Source organism: Populus alba, chromosome 17, assembly GCF_005239225.2.
Source record: "Populus alba chromosome 17, ASM523922v2, whole genome shotgun sequence".
Lineage (NCBI taxonomy): Eukaryota > Viridiplantae > Streptophyta > Magnoliopsida > Malpighiales > Salicaceae > Populus > Populus alba.
The window spans coordinates 4,680,868-4,702,728 of record NC_133300.1 but is presented as its reverse complement, the minus strand read 5'-3'; the positions used below and the strand labels follow the sequence as shown (position 1 = coordinate 4,702,728).

General features: G+C 35.6%; 2 protein-coding genes across 3 annotated transcripts in view; one reads left to right on the top strand and one right to left on the bottom strand.

Annotated features, from left to right (window-relative positions):
* LOC118061158 (ATPase family AAA domain-containing protein At1g05910) overlaps positions 1–21,861 on the top strand; it is a 76,550-nt gene that overhangs the window by 20,603 nt on the left and 34,086 nt on the right. The gene's annotated exons all lie outside the window — the stretch shown is intronic.
* On the bottom strand, positions 1,322–2,934 carry LOC118040690 (ATPase family AAA domain-containing protein At1g05910-like). 2 transcript variants are annotated; one of them, XM_073405510.1, is made up of 3 exons: positions 2,872–2,934; positions 2,313–2,740; positions 1,322–1,852 (listed from the first exon to the last, which is right to left on the bottom strand). In XM_073405510.1, the coding sequence occupies exons 2-3, from the start codon at positions 2,563–2,565 to the stop codon at positions 1,452–1,454; spliced, it is 654 nt and encodes a 217-aa protein (XP_073261611.1). In that variant the 5' UTR covers positions 2,566–2,740; positions 2,872–2,934; the 3' UTR covers positions 1,322–1,451. The 2 variants fall into 2 exon arrangements, with proteins under 2 accessions (XP_073261611.1, XP_073261612.1); XM_073405511.1 differs by having other exon boundaries at positions 2,325–2,740.

Sequence of the window (21,861 nt, the reverse complement as noted above, 5' to 3'; positions counted from 1 at the left end):
ATTAAATAATAGCTCTAATACCCTTTCTTCTCCTGTCTCTCTCTGAGTAGTTTGAAGTTGAAGATATTAAACAAACATCTTGGAAACTATGAAAAAATACTCAAGAATATTGTCAATCAGAAAGAGCCAAATTTGTACCAGCGATGTTTTTGCTGAAATTCGAACCCTATTCTTGATATGTCAGCTTCAGAAAAGATCCACTTAGAGTGTGTTTGGTATTGCGGTAGTTGTTGTGGTTGTGGTTTGAAAAAAATTGTTTTATAAAAAGTACTTTTAGTTGAGGTTGGTTTGAAAAAAATAGGTGTTTGGTTAAAATTGTGATTGAAATTGAGGTTGAAAAAAAAGTAGTTTAATGTGTTTGGTTAAGAATGCTTTTGAAATTGAAGTTATAAAATAATTTTTAAAATATATATATTAATATTAATGATTTTAAATTTAAATATTGTAGAATTAATTACTCCTATTACATCATAAAATAAATAATATTTTATATCAAATATTTTTTATTGTTCCATTAACTTATCTATAATTTTATCACGTATGAAATTCATCCAATAAGAACTATAATTTTTATGACTTTTTTGAGCATCCAACAAAATCAGGTAAAATATTATTAAAAATAAAATTAAAATTGCGATCAAATTCTACAAATGCTATGTCATTATATGATCTATTTTAAATTTATAGTGTTATTGAATAATATTAAACAATATTTTTTCAAGTAAAACATAATATTAAAAAAAATAATTTTTTTTTACTGGACCGGACGATCTAATACACAATAGAAACATTGTTCACGTGAACGGCACCAAAAAATTAATTCACTGGCACTGTTAACTTCAATATTTGTTCTTCCATGTTTCAAATCTTTTTTTCACCACTGAAAATTGGGAATATTCTTTAGAAGAAGCATCACTAATAGTCCAGGCAACTAATGCAGCTATTGCATCACTTTTCTTGAAGTGAACAGGTGGGGTGAATTAATTCACTCTGCACCTACGTTAAGGAAAAAGCAGATAAATTTTGCTTTCGGCAAACCGGCGTTTCAAACGTTAATTGTGGTGGGTCCTACTCACAGCAAATAACGTTTTTGATTTTACCAAACGATTTGTTTCCGTGGTTCGCTTCAAACGCAGAAGCAACCACAGAAACAAACACACTCTTCCTCCCTGTAAAAGAATGCTACATTGGATATGCCACCAGCCATAATAATACCATGGAGCTTGACAGCTTGTGAGGTCAAATAAGCTTATGGAAACTGTACTCTGGGAGAGAGAGAGAGAGAGAGAGAGAGAGGGGTATAGAGAGAGAGAGAGACTGCTTTCACTCTAATTTTTTTGCATTGACAAGAAAATCCCGACTTTACATCAGCTACCTGCAAGATTTCTTTTTTTTGGGTTCATTTTTCATTTTTCTTTTATCCTCTGTTTAAAGGGAAAAAGTTATCGAGTTCAGAAGTTTGCAGTGTTCTCTGCAAATTTCACCAAAAACCTCAAAATTGAGTATCTGGGGACATCATCTTCGACTCCTTTGTCCTTGGTTTCGAAGATTCCCTTCATTATACGTGTGTAGAGCCTTTCAAGCAGTGGAATGCCATAATTTTCAGTGCGCTCCACGAAAAGCCGCTTGATGTGATCCACGTGGCTTGATACTTCGGCTTCTGACATTGTAACATCTTGGGATCCACTCCCTTCGGTATGACCAGAAGCTTCTCCTCCTGAAGTTTCATGTCGACTGTCATCGGCTGAAGAGGGCTCGGGTCTGTCTGGATTCATATCATCTGCCCCGGCTTCCTCTGGCGGCTTTGCCTGTACTGAATCCTGATGCCGTGATTTATCTTCTGCTGTTGAAGCTGTTTTTCATGAAAGTATAAAATGATCAGAGAGTTGTGTCCGAAGAGCGATCATATGGCAAATTAAGGAGTTCAGTCAAAGAATAACATTAAATATAACAAATCTAGGACAATTAGGAGCTATAAACTTCAGATAAAGGGCACAAGCTGAAGAGAATGCTAGTTTGGAATACGGGCTGTGAGATAAAATTCATATATTGAATAGAAAAATTCAGATTTCTGGCTTCAGGATTTATATTGAAAGGAAATTTGAAAACATGAACTACAAACAGGTCATGTCTATTATACAAGAAGTCGGTGGCTGAGATTAGTTTTACTTGCTACTGATCTATCACATCAGTGTCCGCACCAAAATTGAACATGTAAAATGTGTCTTGCAACTTGACATGTTTCAAGACATCATTCAGATAGGTGGGAAAAACAAACAGCAATATCAGAAGGACAAAGTATATAGCATTACCATTGAACATACCAGCATGGGTAGCATCAGCATTTTTCTTCTGCCTTTTCAAGGCCTCGTAGCTTTGATCCAGATTAACATCAGGCTGGACATTGCGTAGCCTGGCACTTGTTCTAGTAACTGTTCCAAGCTGCACAACTGGGGTTGAAGGGAAAATAGATCCCCCTAAATCATCTGGTATTTGTACAGGACCCCCTTGAGCAGCAATCTTGTCACAGTATGTGACAAGCGCAGGATCCATCTGTGACAACATTCCATGCACCTGTGAAATATTATGAAAAGGGATTCATCAAATGATGCCTCAGGTGATGGGACAAAATGAGAGGAAAAAGCATGGAAAACCAAAAGGCTTGGAAACTTCCTGCATCCCGAAGCTCATATCCTCTACTGACAATCCTAGCTCCATTGTAATCATCTCCATTGTACACCTATAGTAGAAACATGCACGCCAAATCTAAGCATGAAATAGATGCACTGACCAAAGTTGAAGTGGTGCTCAATTATTCAAAGAAAGGAGAACCTAGAAATATAATTAAATGAAGCTAGGAACAAAACACACCTTTGCATTGGTCACAATGAGATCAATGTCTTGCAGGAATCCTGAGCATGTGATATATTGACCGGAGCATGTGATAATTTACCTCTTATATGGTTATCGCGGTATCATAAAAATATCATAGCATCAAGTTGGTATCAAAAAAATATTATAACATCAATGGATAGTCTATTTTTAAAAATTTTTATTTAAATAAAAATGATTTAAACAATCATTACGTTATTAAACTTTGTGGAGTGAATAATTCAATTTGCGAGTTTGGTAAGGTAACCTTGGTTGTCCCAGTTCATGGGTTTAGCCGAGTACCTCTGTTTTTTAATTGAACTCGATTATGTGATCGTCTTTTTTTTTTTATCATATAATTAAAAAAATATTTTTGATAAAAAAAACATGTTCTAAATTTTAAAAAGTCCATGGGCCTGTTGACAGGTTTGATGACTTTAGCTTTCCTTCTTCTTGTTTTTTTTTTTTTTAATTTTTTTTTAATTTCATCATTCGATAGTGAGTTAATTGAGTTTCATAAATTTTTTTTTTCATTTTTCTTTCTATGAGATTATCATAGTTTTTAAAAAAGAGTCTTGGTATTGGTTTGATGCTTGATTTTGCGATCGTTTATTTTTGTTATCATATAGTTAAAGGACAAATAGTTTACAAAAAACAAGTTATTAATTCTAATGGAGTCCATTAACCAATTGCGGGTTTGATATGTTGACTTGGGTTACCCGATTTTCGGGTTTAACATATCTACCCATCAAACTTGATATGTTTTTTTGTTTTTGTTTTTGGTCCTTTAATTTTTCATTTTTTTTTATTTCACTCTTCTTCAATATTGGATTGGTTAGGAAATGGAATTTATAGTTTTTTTTTCTATTTTTTTTTTAGAGTTATCATGATTTCAATACATCTTTTTTAGAGTTGGTGCTCGATTTTGCAAAAATATAATTTTTTATCATAAAATGAAATAAAAATAATTTACAAAAACAATAAAGTTATTAAACACATTGAAGTCCATGACCCAGATTATAGGATAATTGATGTCGATCTAATCTGTCATTGTCTCAATATAAAAAAATTATCGTCTTAAAGTTTTTTTTTAAAGCTATATCATATTTTTACCGGTTATCCAAGTTGTATTTGGACCTATTAAATTGAATGATTTACTTTGAATCAGCTCCCGCATAGTTTAATTTGAAACTCGAGCTAGGTAAAAGAGTCAAGTTAATAGATTTTAAGATTGAACTGCTTCATTGGATTTAATGATACTACCAATTTTTTTTTTTAAATAAAATTACAAACATACCAAAGATACTAATATTTTTGTATCTTAATTTTAAAACCATTTTTGCCCATATTATTTATATTATCAAGAATTTCTTTATCTATATATATGTGTGTGTGTGTGTGTGTGTGTTTGTTGTTATTTTATTTTCTTTTTTCTTTTTTTGAACTTAAGAATAAATCTAATAAAAAAACTTAAGGTTAATAAATTATGAATCGTTTAACATGTATAGAACATATATGTTAAAATATTGTAATTAGTATATATCTTGTTGTCATCAATAATCATTTTATATCTTAAAAATACATTAATAGTATTTAGTTGTTTCAAACATCTGTAAACATAACACAATTATTATTATTTTTTATTTGTAGAACAAGATAATTTTTTATTTTATTTTATTTTATGAAATCAAGAATATATAAATAAAAGGAAACATGAACAAAGAAACAGGGCTTTAGCTACTTAGATTGTAGCCAAAGCCAAAGACTAAGAACATGAAAATAAAAGAAAAACTCAATCCTACTACTAGAACATCAACCACAAAATCCAAGTAGAATCAAAACTTAACAGACTAAGACGAGATGCATTCATGGTTTCTATATAGGTTAGTATTTATTTACCAAAATAAAACATTCAGATTTCTGATCTATCTTGCAACAAAATAGAACAAATGCCATATGGCATCCTCCTCGATAGGTTGCTTTTCCTCGAACACCAAATTGTTCCTAGTACTCTAAAGAGTCCAAACAATGCTAAACAGAAAACCACCCCAAATAGATCTTTCAAACTTGTAGTGATTATCTTGCAGAAGGCCTCGCCATTAACATTGAAGGTCATCTAGGGCGTATAGCATTACCCAGGTCAAGCCTCTCTAAGCTGCAATTTTATTTCAAAATTTCCAAACCACAGGGCAATGTATGATAATATGGGAGATAGTTTTAGAATGTTGTTCACAAAAAAGGAAATAGTCATATTGATGACTCAAAAAATGTCTCCTGATGAGGAAAAATCCAATGCAGAGGCCTTCATTTAGAGCTAGCCATAATGTCATTTTTGTTTTTAGAGGACAAATTGATTTCCAAGTGTCTGTAGCACATGGTTTAGTTCTAGCAAACCTTGTCCTGTCAAAGAAAAGCATACAGGAGTTTACAATATACTCACCTTCCTTCCCCTATTCCCAAATTAGTTTATCTTTTTTCGTTAGATGAATTCCTACTATATTGAGATCAAACATTAGCCCATGAAGATTCAGATTCTCTCTAGCTCTAAGGGGTCTTATCCAATTCAAAAAGAGAGCCCAAACAGTGAGGGATAAGAGTCAGCTAAACGAAACCAGTCAGCCAAGTGTCTTTCCAAAAATTTACATGGTTACCCTTTCTCATTTGAAGTTTGCAGCTATCTCTCATCAGGGTGTTATCCTGATCCTGAGAGTTTATGGAGTAAGGTAGCCCATTGTTGAAGCTTGGTCTGCATTTTCCCCTAATAAAATCAGTCCAGCTAGTCGTGTCATTACAACCCAGTTTCCAAATCCAAGCTTTAGTTTTTGCCAAGACAGACCCGATACCGAGCTCTCCCCTGTCTTTTTCTTTCGCCACTATTTTCCAAGCGAACTTATGGATTTTTCTTTTGTCAATGCCCCCATCCTATATGAATCGAGACTACATTGCTGTAATCTTTTGAGCTACTGTCTTAAAACATGGACATGTAGTAAAGTGGGATGACAATGAGCACACTTTTGATTAAAACAGCTCTCCAAACCATAGACAACAGCCTGCCCTTCCAAGATCTAAGTCTCCCATGAATCTTGAAGAGCATAGGTTTGCATGTGAAAATCCTATTAGGACTAGAGCCAAGAGAAAGACCCAAGTAATTAATAGAAAGTGTGTCGGATTTGCATCTGAAGACACTCGAGATCTTTGCTGTGAAGATCTCCTCCACATTTACACCCACCAGACTACTCTTCACGTTAAACTGGCATTAAAAATGGTAGAACAAGATAGTTGAGGTTATGTTTTATTTTAAAGACTTAAACTTTATATGATGGAAGGTCGATTCTCAGTTTTTATATTGATTTGTGTTTTTATACTAGATATTTTCATTAACATCAAGCAACAACATAATGCAAAACATCATGTACAACATAGCACATTTTTCAATGCCTATAATCTGAAATGAATTTTCAAAAAAATATATAATAAAAATCTCTTTCTTGCCAATTTAGGCAATTAAACACCTGTTTTGGAACTTTGCAGTCATCCCCACCCCATATAAAGATGAAGATATGCTTTGTGCCTCCCAGCTCCTCACCTGCTCAAAAGCAACAGGAGAAAATATTCGAGGACTCAATATTCTTCATTGCATTCTAGAAGTTCAAGATTCAAGATCTATGTGTTCACACGTTGTTTCTTTTTTTGAACTACTATAATAAATAAGGTTACAATGACACAATCACAAGATACACCAAATCCAAGAGATTGTCCATTGATCGATGCAATGGAAGATTTAGTATAACCTAACAAAAAAAAAAAAAATTCCACGAGGAGGAGATCTTGATTCTTGACTAGTGAAAGATATCCTCCATGTACAAGTCGTTTTTATTATTTATATCAATTTGGTTATTTGAACAAAAGAGAGAACACATAAGCACTTGCGACATTACTTTTGTTTACAACAATTTGATTTAATTAATTAAAGGTTATATTTATTTCTTCTTCCAATACTCATAAATGTTCCACATCATATAAGTAATTTAGGTTTGAGATTTTTATTAAATTGTATATAATTTAAACGTCTAACTATGTAACCCGATCCATCTAGCTACCTCATATATATTACATATTACAAAGGACAAAAAAAAAATCTTATTTGCATGGAAACTAAAGACTCTGCCTTTGTTTCCATAAAATGAAATAAATTGAATAATAAATCATATAGACTTAAAAGATGTTGCTACCCAATTTTTGACCCATGTTTTTATAAATTTTCAGAAAAATCTAAAATAGAAAAATACAACGAAAATTCAAAAAATGTGTTCTTTAATATATTTTCGTTATTTTTAGCATTTTCAGCGTCATCTAAAAAGAATTTAAATTTTCAAAGGTCTTTCGAACGCGTTCAACTTTTCACGCATCATTTTTAAAATTTTTTATTTTTCTTATTAAGTCGACGTGGATATTGCTCGTTTTCAAAAAATACAAAAAAATTAAGAAAAATCAAATTTACAAAAAGAAAGAAGTTAAGGGACCATGTTTGGAAACCTAGCAACATTTTTACCTATAAATATTGGTCCCCTCAACACACTCAAAGGGGAGGACAATTTTGAAACATCAGAAAAATACAAAAAAAGAAAACCCTAACCTTAAACCCATCTTTTTTTCAAGGAGCGGCGTGCCCCCCTTCCCATTGAGCAAAAAAAAAAAAACAGAGAGAGTCCGGCCGGCCCTCCCCTTTGATTTTCTTCTTCCCCTCAGCAGCCGACAACAAACCCACAACCCCCTCTCTTTCAAAACCAAACCGGAGCAGCCACTCCGTTCCCCCAAGCCACAGATCTTCCCTCTCTCACTTGAACAAAATTATCGGGCAAAATGTCGGGCAAAATTGTCGGGCAAAATTGGCAACCCTTGAGACAAATGACGGAGGACAAAGAAGTATGATGATATCAAGTCTTTCCTAGAGGTCAAAATCAGAAGAGATGACTCGAGTAATCAAGAGCGAAAAAGCCATCGAAGTTCACTGCCAACACTCCAACTTTTGAGAAAAGAAAGACACTGTTGTAACCCATTTTTGGGTCCCCACAAAAAATAAAATAAATAGCCAAAGAAGCTCAGAAAATGGTCGGAAGATTGGTCAAGGAGGTTAAAAAAATACAAAGATTGGATTTTTGACAGTATTTTCTTGAAGGATGAGAGCCCTGTTGAGAAGAAAAATTTGAATTTTGAGGAGAAAAGCCCAAATTTGGATGTTTATGGACTTAATTGGATTTTGTTTGAATTTATAGAGGATTTGAGTGCAAGAAAAATTGATTTTTAAGTCAATTTGGGCTTTAATTAGAAGAAATTTAAGTTCTGGGGCCAAAATATATTTTTTTGGAATTTATTAGGCCAAATCGGGGGCTTAATTGCATAAATATTGAAGTTTAATGGCCAATTAGAGGCTTAATTGTGAAAATCCGAAACCAGGGACTAATTTGGAAAACGCGGGTAAATAGAGGGGGCTGTCTTGATTTGATCCAGGGGCGTAATTGAAGAAATTAGAAGTTTATTTATCAATTGAGGGCTTAATTGCATAAATCAGAGGCCAAGGACCAAGGTGAAAAACGCGGCCAACTATAGGGGCGAGGACCGAAATTAGCAGGGACGCAATTGAAAGAATCAAAAGATAATTGAGGGCTGAGTTGAAATTGGGCGCATTCTGGCGCCATTTTTAAATGAAACGGCGCGTTTTCCCCAAAACGACGTCGTTTCATATATATATATATTTATATATATATATATATATATATAAATAGAAAAAAAAAAGAGAAGGACCGAACGGTGCCGTTTTGAACGGCACTGTTCCCCTTTCTTCTTCCTCCCCGAACGTGCATCGAGCATGAAAAAAAAAAACTTTGTTTAATCAGCCGTTGCCCCTCTCTCCTCGCGTGCGTTGACATGAACCCGGAGCCCATACACCTCGGAGGACGCGAAGCCACGCCTTGATCAACCACGCTCACCGACCAACCGACCGGCGCTGTCCCCCCACGATGCCCTGCTCAACCTGCTGTCATGCTCCCCACGCTGCCCTGCTCAGCCCATGCAGCCCCGCTCCCTTTGCCCGCCTATAAAAGAGGAGGGAAGAACCCGAAAGAAGGGAGGAGAGAGAGAGGAGACCGAAGAGAGAGAAAGAACGAACGAAATAGAGGGGAGAGCAGCAACGAACCGAAAACCAAAAACAAACCGAAGCGGAGAAAGCCACTGAGAACGGAAGAAAAAAAAGAAAGGGGAAGAGGAAGAAACTTCTCGCCGCCGTTAGGAACGACAGCAACACCGCCCGGAGCCGCCGCCCACGAGCCGCGCCACCGCAGCACCACCTCCTCCACGCCAGGTAAATTTTCTTCTTCTCCTTCGTTTGCAGACGTTGCCTCCTGCATGCAGAGTTAGGCATGCAGGAGGCGGGGGAAGAAAATTAATTCTTCCCCCTTTGCTGGGCTGCAGACGCTGGGCCAGCCTGATGCTGGCCCAGCCCCTGCATGTCTGGGCCGGTCCTGGCCCAGACTGAAGAAGAATTTTCGGTTGGGCCGAGTTCGGCCCAAACTTTCCTTGTTGGGCTAAGTCCGGCCCGTTTATTTGGGCCGGCCCAGCCCCGAATTGTTTTTATATTATATATTATATGATATGTTATAATATATGGGTGTATATATGTATATATATAAAAAATATAATAATTAAAAAAATATATATTTTGAAAAATCTTAAAAAAATATTGTTGATTTTTCTGCATATTTTTGTCAAAGTGGTTCAATGTTGGTTCGTATTTTTATACCGTAAATATACAAAACCAGTGTTAAGAATACCCGGTTTTCGTAAAAATATCAAAGATTTTCAGAATAAAAAATGTTTTTGCTTTCAAAAAAATTCTAAAAAGTCCCTAAAAATGTTGTTGATTTTTTTTGCATATTTTTATCAAAAGTGGATTAATAGTGGGTTGTATTTTTATACCGTAAGGATACAAGCTCAGTATTAAAAATACCTGATTTTCGTCAAAAGCAAAAAAAAATAATATTTTCCAAAAAAATTATTTTTGTTTTAAAATACGGCCTAGTCTCTCAAATATATATATATAAATATTATAACATCATATTTTCACACAACAAAAGAAAATTTTCAAAACAATATATGTATTAGCATGCATTTGGGCTTTAATAACCAGTTTATTCAAGCCATAAGAACTAGGCCAATATTTCAAAAATTATAAAAAAATTCTTTTTGTTTTCTTTTAGTATTTGGGATTACGAATTTATACGTAAAACGTATTCCTAAATATTATTAATAAAGTTTTGGGTATAGACGTTAGAACAGTTAGGTTTTTACCCAATAAGATAAAGACCTTCTTACCGAGGAGGATTTTTCTTGAACCATAGACAGACCAACAACTAGGAAAACACGAAAATACCTTAGATTTTATCAGACAATCAAACAATGCAGCTTACCTTAGGTAAGGCGTATTTGGGGTGCTAATACCTTCCCTTTACGCAACCAGTCCCCGTACCCGATTTCTGAGACCAGTTAGGGTTCCTAGTGACCAAAATACTAGGTGGCGACTCCCATTCCATTTTTCACCGATCAAAGACAATATTTTCTTGTCTCCCCATATTTACCAAATAGAAATAGATATAGAATTACATTGTAGATATAAAAATGGAAAAACAAATTTTTTTTCGTCGCGACGCCGCAGACGTGCGACAGACACCATGAAGAAATGGGGACCTATATTTTCTCAAGTAAGTATACATGCATATTGACCATAATGCATTGCTTTCAACATTGTCAGATTAGCGTTTCATCATCACCTTTTAGGTAGTGTGTTTTCTAACCATACCTTATTTCGAGTGCGCCTTTGAGCCCTCACTTCCTTTTGTGTGCGCCTTTGAGCCACCATTTCTCAAGTAGTGTGTTTTCTAACCCTACCTCATTTTAAGTGCGCCTTTGAGCCCTAACTTCTTAGGTAGTGCGTTTTCTAACCCTACCTCATTTCAAGTGTGCCTTTGAGCCACCACCATTCAGGTAGTGCGTTTTTTAACCCTATCTCATTTTAAGTGCGTCTTTAAGCCATCATTTCTGTTTGAGTGCGCCATTTAGCCTTTATATCTCGAGTAGTGTATTTTCTAACCCTACCTCATTTCGAGTGCGCCTTTGAGCCCTCACTTCTCAGGTAGTGCGTTTTCTAACCCTACCTTCTTTTGAGTGCGTCTTTGAGCCCTCACCAACATTTTTCTAGATAGGTCACCCATTACAACACAACTAATTCTCCATGTTTTTTATCTGGGTAGGTCACCCATTACAACGAGACCATTCTTTCACCTGGGTAGGTCACTCATTACAATGAGACTACTCTTTCCTTTTTCTTGGGTAGGTCACCCATTACAATGAGACCAACATTTTTTCTAGGGAGGTCACCCATTACAACTCGACCAATTCTCCATATTTTTTTACCTGGGTAGGTCACCCATTACAATGAAACCATCCTTCCACCTGGGTAGGTCACCCATCACAATGAGACCACTCTTTCCTTTTTCTTGGGTAGTTCACCCAATACAACGCGACCAATTCTTCATATTTTTTTACTTGGGTAAGTCACCCATTACAATGAGGCCATTCTTCCACTTGGGTAGGTCACCCATTACAATGAGACCACTCTTTCCTTTTTCTTTGGGTAGGTCACCCATTACAAAGAGGTCGCACTTCATATTTTTTCCATCTGGGTAGGTCACCCATCACAACGAGACCGCTTTTCATATTCTTTTCACATGGGTAGGTCACCCATTATAATAGACCACTTTTTACACATTTTTTGGTTTTTGTTTAATGAGGTCGCCAAATGGGATCTCATGTAGCTTTGGTTAAAGGAAATCACCAGATGGGATTTCAAGTTAAACGAGTTACACATATTTTTTTGTTTTTGGTTTAATGAGGTCGCCAGATGGGATCTCATGTAGCTTTGGTTAAAGAGAATCCGCCAGATGGGATTTCAGGTTGACCGAGCTACACACAGTTTTTAGTCCAAGTTGATGAGGTCGCCAGATGGGATCTCAGGTGGCTTTGGTTAAAGGGAATCGCCAGATGGGATTTCAGGTTGACCAACCTACTCGCAGTTTTTAGTTCCAGTTAATGAGGTCGCAAGATGGGACCTCCGGTGGCTTTGGTTAAAGGGAATCGTCAGATGGAATTTCAGGTTGACCGAGCTACACATATTTTTTAGTTTCAGTTGAATGAGGTCGCTAGATGGGATCTCAAGTGGCTTTGGTTAAAGGGAATCGCCAGATGGAATTTCAGGTTGACCGAGCTACACACAGTTTTTAGTTCTAGTTAAATGAGATCGCCAGATGGGATCTCATGTAGCTTTGGTTAAAGGGAATCTCCATATGGGATTTCAGGTTGATCGAGCTACACACATTCTTTGGTTTTGGTAAAAGAGGTCGCCAAATGGGATCTCAAGTTAACAGAAAAAAAAGAAAAAGAAAAAAAGTAAGGTCTTTAGATGAGTGGACACAACAAGTTAGGAAGACAAGTTTTTCTTTACAAAGCTTACTATGCAAAACATTGAGGAGTTTTGCTTCGTAAGCATTGTAAAGAGGGGGTATCTGTTGCTACCCAATTTTTGACCCATGTTTTTATAAATTTTCAGAAAAATCCAAAAATAGGGAAAAACAATGAAAATTCAAAAAATGTGTTTTTTAATATATTTTTGTCATTTTTAGCATTTTCAGCGTCGTCTAAAAAGAATTTACATTTTCAAAGGTCTTTCGAACGCGTTCAACTTTTCACGCGTCATTTTTAAAATTTTTTATTTTCCTTATTGAGTCGACGTGGATATTGCTCATTTTCAAAAAATACAAAAATATTAAGAAAAAATCAAATTTACAAAAAGAAAGAAGTTGAGGGGCCAAGTTTGGAAACCTAGCAACATTTTTGCCTATAAATATTGGTCCCCTCAACACACTTAAAGGGGAGGACAATTTTAAAACATCAGAAAAATACAAAAAAAGAAAACCCTAACCCTAAACCCATCTTTTTTTCAAGGAGCGGCGCGCCCCCTTCTGATTGAGCAAAAAAAAACCAAAGAAAGCAGGGGCGGCTGCAAGCCTCCCTTTCCCTGTTTACAGAGGCCGGCCGACCCTCCCCTTTGATTTTCTTCTTCCCCTCAGCAGTCGGCACCAAACCCACAACCCCCTCTCTTTCAAAACCAAACCGGAGCAGCCACTCCGTTCCTCCAAGCCACAGATCTTCCCTCTCTCACCTGAACACCCATCAAAACAACAACAGCCTGCCCTCGCCTACTTCCCCTCTCAACCGAACCGTTTCCCTCATCTCCATCGACTAGCCTTCCAAAGGCAGTTGACCGACCGGCAGCCATCACAGGCCGCTACCACCGACAGGAGTGAAGACCACTCAGCAGCACGCCCACTGAGCCACCAGCGCCGTCCACTCTATCAGCCGACAGCGTCGTCCACACCTGGCCACAGATTCACAGCCGCCCAACTGCCCGCCACCTGAAGCAGAGGAGAAAAAGAAGAAACACATAACAGACCGATCTGTAGAAAGAAGCGGATGTGAAACCGAGAAGAAGAAGAAACACATAACGGACCGATCTGTAGAAAGAAGCGGATCCGAAACCGAGAAGAAGAGAAGGAGAAGCCAGATCTGACAAGAAGAAGAAAAAACCGAAGCAGATTTCAAAAACAAGGAAATAAAAACTAAAATCAACTATTTGTTGCGTTTTTATTGTTGCTGCAGGTCATCGCCGGCGCAGGGAGACAGAGAAGAGGAAGAGGTTCCCGATCCACCAGTTTCTGCCACCTTCATCGGTGGCGGTGCGTGAATCCACAAACTGCCAGTGGCGGTGGCGCGTGGAACAGCGCACCACCACTGTTCCGGGTTGTTTTGGGTCATTTTTGTAATTTTTAAATTGTTTAATGTGATATTTGTGTAGTTTCGAGTTTTTGTAATTTGTATTTTGTAAATATGGAAGCAAAAAAAGGAAAAAAGAAAAGAAAAGAAAAGAAACAAAAATATAGTGAAAGTGTATGTGTGTGTTTGTATTTGTTTTATTTTTTTATATATTTTTTTTATGATAAAATTGTAAGGATTAAAGAAGAATTTAATGTTTTGATTGGATCATGGTCAAGAATTATTAACTTATACGTAAGTTGTATTTCTAATATTCGATGAAAAGACAATTATTAAAACTTCTTTAACACATCAAATTCACGAAGCAGCTTACCTCAGGTAGGGTGCGTTAGGGGTGCTAATACCTTTCCTAACCACAACCAGTCCCTTACCCGTGATCTCTGACAAGAATAGTACATCTAGTTTCCTAGTAACCTGCAATTAATTACTAGGTGTCGACTCCAACGAACCAATCAAAGCAACCAACACAAAACGAGGAGAGACAAAAAAATCGTCAGCCGATGCTGTGCGGATTTTGACGTGCGACAAAAGAGATGATAGAAAACTAGACGACTAAGAAAGAAAAAGCTAAGCACTTGGAAATAGTAATTATAAGATCAAGCAAAGGGTCAATATACATAATATTTTAGAAAAAGGAGTCATAAAGTGTTAATATTTTATCGATATGTTCATATGTAGTATAACCTAGCAAAAAAAAAAAATTAATCCACAAGGAGGAGATCTTGATTCTTGAGTAGTGAAAGATATTCTCCATGTACAAGTCGTTTTTATGATTTATATCAAATTGGTTATTTGAGAACACTTGCGACATTACTTTTGTTTACAACAATCTAATTTAATTAAAGGTTATGTTTATTTCTTCTTCTAAAGTTTGAACCATTTGAACATATTTGCTAGATTTTCCACATCATCTAAGTAATTATTAGGTTTGAGATTTTTATTAAAATGTATATAATTCAAACTATGTAACCCAAGATCCGTTTAGTTTCTTCCTTATATTACATATTAAAAGGGAAAAAGAAAATCTTATTTGCACGGAAACTAAAGACTCAATACCCTTTCTTTTTTCTCTCCAGAAAATGAGATGAATTGAATCATAAAGCACATCGACTTCAACGAGATGAAAGAAACGTTGACCACTAAGAACGCAAAAGCTAAGCACTTGGAAATAGAAGTTAACTAGCAGCAACGGAGCTTGTTATAAGATCAAGTAAATGGTCATTATACTAAATATTTTAGATAAAGGAGTCATAAAGCATTAATATTTTATTGATATATTCATATTTTTCATTATCAGTGCAAGGAACTTATATATTAAATTATCCAATAGAGATATGAACTAAGCACCTGTACCACTGCCAAGTTTCTAAATTCTGATGTTTGTCAAACTTATCAACAAAGTAAACTTGTTACAACTGACTTGAACTTTCCATTATCAATAAAGCTCTCTCTTTTTAGCACCATAACCAATTTTCTTTGGAGTCTGGATATCTTTAAAAACATAAAGGATGGGGAAAAAAAATCAAAGCATAATGTTTCTCGTCAATTTAGGCAATTAAACACCTGTTTTGGAACTTTATAGTCATCCCCACCCCATATAAAGATGAAGATATGCGTTGTGCCTCCCAGCTCCTCACCTGCTCAAAAGCAACAGGAGAAAATATTCGAGGACTCAATATTCTTCATTGCATTCTAGAAGTTCAAGATCCAAGATCTATGTGTTCACATGTTGTTTCTTTTTTTGAACTAATATCATATATAAGGTTACAATGGCACAATCACAAGATACACCAAATCTAAGAGATTATCCATTGATCGATGCAATGGAAGATTTAGTATAACCTGGCAAAAAAAAAAAAAAAAATTCCACGAGGAGATCTTGATTCTTGACTAGTGAAAGATATCCTCCCTGTACAAGTCGTTTTTATGATTTATATCAATTTGGTTATTTGAGAACACTTGCGACATTACTTTTGAATGCTAGAATTTAACCTGACATATTAATGGTCAAGGCATGCTTCTGCCCTGTAGCACTGCTCCAGTCTTGTATTTAATAATTCGGTCCATATATATGTGTGTGTGTGTGTGTGTACACAGAAGTTTTGCACTCTCCACATAAAACGAAGCCTTGTGTGTGTACACAGAAGTTTTGCACTCTCTACATAAGACGAAGCCTTACTAATTAAGACATCGAGAGGTATCCACAGATTATAATACCTTCTCTTTTTGTCATTTATTGATCGAGTACAATATTACTAGTCTTGATTATCTATGTCGGATGCTAAATAATTACATTCTTATCGTATTGTTAAAGAATATCTTTATATCATTTTTAATTAATTCCCCTGAGTATTAATCTTAAAATAAAAAAAATTTACTGTCTCATCGACTAAGATTATTTTTGGATTTGTAATTACTTTTATGTTTACGATTTCAGAAAAATAATTTTTGAAAAAACACTTTTTTATGTGATTACTTTGCGTAAAGTTATGATTAAAATTATGGATGAACATGAAACTACTAAATAGGATATCAATTGTTTCCATACTTGAAATTGAACAATCAATACATATTTAATTCTAACTACTTAAAATAAAATTCTACACAAACACTAACATTAACACACTAGGTTGTACATGAAGAAGAGATTACAAGATTTAATAACAAAAGATCTGGGTTGGTTTTTTTTTTTTTTTTAAGTTGATGTCCAGGCCAGTTTGCTAGTATTTCTATTAATTTTACGAGTCTTAAAGTTAATTACCATGTAAGCTTTTAATAACCTTGAAAGAAATCAAACTCGTGACCACTAGAAAACAAATCCAAAACCTAACTAGATAAACTTCCTCTTAAAATTAGGTGTTGGTTTTTATTGATCTTGGTCGTGGATAGGTGGTGTGTAGTGTAGATCTGGTTTTGATTTATGTGTTTTGTGGCTAGAAAAAAAAAAAAGGATGAAAACACTGGATTTAGAGAGAGGTTCTTCAACGGTGGAAGAGGTTGGCATAGATTTGAATCACCGGACAATGAGAGTCTTGAACTGGATTCTGTAAGGAGAACGAGAAGAGAAGATTGAAATATTTTGGTAAAAATAAACGGTCTTCAAGGCTTATTACATTTTGCACATGAATCTTTAAAAACGGTGAAACATGCTTTTCATTAACATGTAGTTAGACCACAAATTGAACATGAATCCCACATCTTTAAGCCTATATTTTACTCATTTACCAAACCACACCATGCTTTCTAACACAAAAACATAGCCCACAATCAAGTGTGAAGATTATATCAAATGCCGTCAAGGGACAAAAGAACAAGATGCCCATGGACGAAGGAGCAAAGATGTATGATTGATGATGATTCCATGTCAAAGACTACTTGCCTGGGATAAGTACAGGCTACGCAGCTAGCAGTACCATGGACAAATGAGCAAAGATGTATGATTTGATGATGATTCCATATCAAGGAATACTTGCCCTAGATAAGTACAAGCTGTACAGCTAGCTAGCACACCATGGACGAATGAGCAAAGATGTATGATTGATGACGATTCCAGGGATTAGTTTTTCAAAACAATACTAAACTAAATTATTTCCGGATTCTTTTAAAAGGCTAATTTTTTAAAAAACAAATTAAACAAAACAACTTGTTTTTTTATTAAAAAAAAACATGGGTTAAACAATTATTATTTTAGATTCATGAAAGACTCGGATGCGTAAATCATTATCAAATGCCGTCAATAGACCAGGTTTAAAAAGCGTGTTATATATGAATGCTGGTATTTATTAATATATTTTTTTTATAAAATTTTAAATTAAATTAAATATATTTAGAAAAATATTTATTAAATGGTCTCGTTAGCTTTTTATTTATTTATCATTCATAATCTTGCATATATCCAACCAAACTCATTACAACCATATAAAATTGACTGAATAATAAAAGTGGTCCACTAAATTACATATGGCTTAAGATTCTCATGGATTCTCATCATAGAAGGCTTTTTGTTGCATCAAATAAAAGAACATAAAACCGAGTCAACTAAAATCATTAAATTATGATCTTGGCTACTTATTTGCTAGCAATTGATTCAATAATTTCTAGTGATATATTATTTATTAAAATGGAGTGATCAGTGTCGCACGTCGAAAAAAACCCGCGCGTGCGACATCGGCTGGCGATTTTATGTCTCGTTGTATTGCTTGAATTGGTTCGTTGGGAGTCGCCACCTAGTATTTAATTGAGGTTACTAGGAAACCCTGGTGGACTGGTCATGGTCAGAAATTCACAGGTAAGGAATTGATTGTGGTTAGGGAAGGTGTTAGCACCCCTAACACGGGAAGGTGTTAGCACCCCTAACACACTGATTGTGGTTAGGGAAGGTGTTAGCACCCCTAACACACCCTACCTGAGGTAAGCTGCTTCGTGGCTTTGATGTGTTAAAAAAGTTTTAAAAATTGTCTTTTCATCAGAATTTAGAAATACAACTTACATACAAGTTTGTACTTCTACACCTTTGATCCGATCAAAATATTAAATCCTTCTTTGTTCTTTGCTGTCTTATCATAAAAAAATTCATAAACAAAATACACGCACCACATTCAAGCTTCATGAGCTTGATGTAATTTTAAAAATAAAAATTTTAGCCCAATTCTAAAGCTTTGATAAATCAGTTATTAATTCCCAGAATATATATAAAAACATGTTCTGAAAAAATCCAACATGACTTTATCTATCCTTAGATATTTGTGCATGTAAAATTGTGCATGCAAAATTAAACACTTGTTTCTTTTTGTCCTTTTTTTATTTTTAAAATTCAATGACATAAATAAAAAAAAAAACACTAACACACACACACTCTTTTTTATTATTATTTTCTTTTCTTTTCTTTTTTCTTTTACATTTACATTTACATTTACATTTACAAAAATGCAAAATTCAAAAACTAAATAAAAATTACGTTAAATAACTTAAAATTTACAAAATAGTCCCCCAACACTCCAGGAATTGCAGGGAAGGACTTCAGGGGCAGCATGAACAGTGCCGGCGCGTGGATCAACGCACCACCGTCACTGGCGGCGCGTGAACTGCTGGAAACCAGAAAAACAGAGGCGCCTGGAGCGGCTTCTTCTCCTCTTCAATTTTCAGCCGGCGGTGAGGGTCCGGTCACCTGCAAACACACAAAAAAAACGCAAACAAAGCAGTTGATTTTAGTTTTTTTGTTTCAGATCTGTTTTTAAATTTTATTTTTTCTTCTGCCCGTTTCGGATCTGCTCATTACAGATCTGTTCTTTTCGTTTCCCCAGGCGGCGGTCGGCTCTAAGGGGAGAAGAAGACGGCGGGGCCACCGCTGCGTTTGGTGGAGGAGCTGGAGATGGCGCCGAAGGAGATGACGAAGACTGCTGGAGGCAGTGAGCTGGGTGTGGCTGGAAATGGCTGGGACTATGGAGGAAAAACCTGCTGTCCGAAGGAGACCGTGGGCCTGCAGAAATGGAGAACGGCTCTGCCCGTTCTCTGATCGGTGGAGATGGGGCTGTTCGGTGATGCTGGCCTAGCCGCTGGTCTGTGGGCTGAAGGTGAAGAAATTCCAGCTGGGGGCGGAGAGGCAGAGGCGATGGGGTATGGTCCGGTTCTCTTTTGCAGAGGGAATACTTGGTCGACTGAGGGTTGGTCGGCTGCTGGGGTTCGGCCAGGTGAGGGAGGAGAAGATTAAAACTGGGGAGCGGCTCAGGGAACCCGAAAATCAAAACCAGCAGGGGGGCGGCGGCTGGTGTCAGTAGAGAAGAAGAAAAGTTTAGTTTTTTAGGGTTCTCACTTCCCTTCTAAAATTACAAAATGAACCCCCCTTAACTTTGAGTTAAAAGCTGCTATTTATAGGCAAAATATTTTTTCGGGTTTCCAAATTGGTCCCTCACTTTTTTTGTGTTCAATTGACTTGGTAAAAATTAAATTTGGTCTTAAAATTTCAATCTTTTTAATTCAGTCCAAATTAAGCTCCCAAACTTAATTTTTCACCAATTAAGCCCCCAAATTAATTTGACCCATTTAAAGTATAATTAAGTCCTTGCACTTAATTAAATCCTTCAATTGGACCTAAATTAATTCTTAAACATAATTAAAATTTAATTTGGCCCATGATTAAATCAAATTGGCCCATTAAAAATTTAATTATGTCATTGAACTTAATTTTTATGCAAATTCATCCAATAATCATTTAATTTGACCTTCGAATTTGCATTTAATTTGACCTTCGATTTTTGCCTATTTTTTCAGTCTTTTTTATCGGCTTTTTCCACATTGCCATCCTTTATTTTATTTTTTTATTTTTTTATTTTTTAAAAAATAAAATTTGAGAAATAACCTAAAATTGGGTTATGACAATCAGAAATCATTAAAACGAAGAACAGAAGATACTGATCTTGTCACAAAATTAATAATGCTAGCTACTAGGAAGTTACTGATCTTGGCACATAATAATACTAGCAACTAAGAAGTTTCCTGGCTGATGATCCCACACACACCTTTGGGTCTTGTGGAGATCATTTCATGAGCTCAATCAAGCCCTTCACTTTCCAGGAAATGAGTCTTTGCAAATATTTGACTTTCTGTGACTACTTAGACCTTAAAGTGACAAGTAGGAATAGGAAAATGAAAGACCAGGTTGATAATTAGGGAAATTCTAGCCCTTTTACACGGCGTAAGCCATAGCAAAACAGCATCTTGTGCATATTTTCACCCCCCCCCCCCGGTTTCTTTCCTTGAGAAACAATTTATCACTCCTGTGGCGCATGGGATGATGTCAATAAGAAGGCTCTTGTGGCATATGGCTTCTTTTCAATGACAGTGTCTGCACAAAGGGTTTCTTAGCTGAGAGGAGAATCATCATTTACGAGGAAGCTCTTTGTCCTTTCTGCTGTAAGGAGATTGAGACTACACATCATCTTTTCCATCTTTGTCCAAAATCATGGTCTCTTTGGGGCAGACTATTTAGTTGGTTTGGGTGTGTAGGTTGTCTGCCAAAAGAACCATATCATAACCTTCAGGAATTGTCCAACATGGTAAAAGGAAAATTCCAGCGTCAGGCAATTACCCTTCTCTGTAAAGGATTATACTGGTCAATTTGGATAGCGCGCAACCACATGATCTTTGACAACAAAACTCCAGACTGGGATGTGATTTTTGACCTCACCTTTCATCGGTTGGCCTTTTGGTTGAAGTCTTTTGTTAAAAATTTCAGCTATACGGGCTCTGATCTTTATAGGAATCCTGAATGTATTATGAACTGGACTAACTAGTCAGGTCTTTAGATTCCTTGTTTTCTTAATGTATTTTTAATTTCCCATGTAATCTTCTTTATCAGCCCTCATCTCCTTAATGGGGGCATATTATTTATAATATTCTCGATTACTATCAAAAAAAAAATAAGAAGGCTCTTGTGGTCTAATTCCATGGCTTAAATTGTTAGTTTATGTTACTTGGAAATTATCTCCAATTCAGCTATTGTGGTTGTATAACCTCGACCAATAATTTACTCATGAATTTTATTTCTGAAAAATTATCATATATTAATCACATCTTGTCAATTCAACTCGATAAAATTATATTATAATAAACAATATCAAATTTATCACATTAGAAGGAACTATATATAGTATAAAAGACAACTCAATTGGACCGATTTTTTTTTTTTTTGGAGCTTTTTTGCTGAATTGGTACAAATAGAAAGCCTAAATTAATTGTTGAATGAGCAAGAAAACATAGCTAAATTGGTTGTACAAATATAAAGTCAGCTCAATTTAACAATAATCCTTGTAGGAATATGGTTATAAATGCAATGAGAATAAATCAGGGTCATACCAGTCAATGTCCAATCATAAATAAGAACCTAATGTAGATGCGGTGATATTTTTTTATTTTTTAAAAGATTATAATGAACCATTATGAGATGGTTGCACAAATCATAGTAAATTATTGGTTGTTGCTTAGGTGTTCACCATAAAGTTAAATATCGGTTGTTGCATAGGTTTTACTAACTTAAATATTCTTTTA

Coding starts and splice junctions, on each gene's coding strand:
- LOC118040690 (XM_073405510.1), bottom strand. CDS start 2,565: ATGTTGTCACAGATGGATCCTGCGCTTGTCACATACTGTGACAAGATT. Junction 1,853..2,312: donor CCATGCTGGTATGTTCAATG/GTAATGCTATAT, acceptor CATGAAAAACAG/CTTCAACAGCAGAAGATAAA.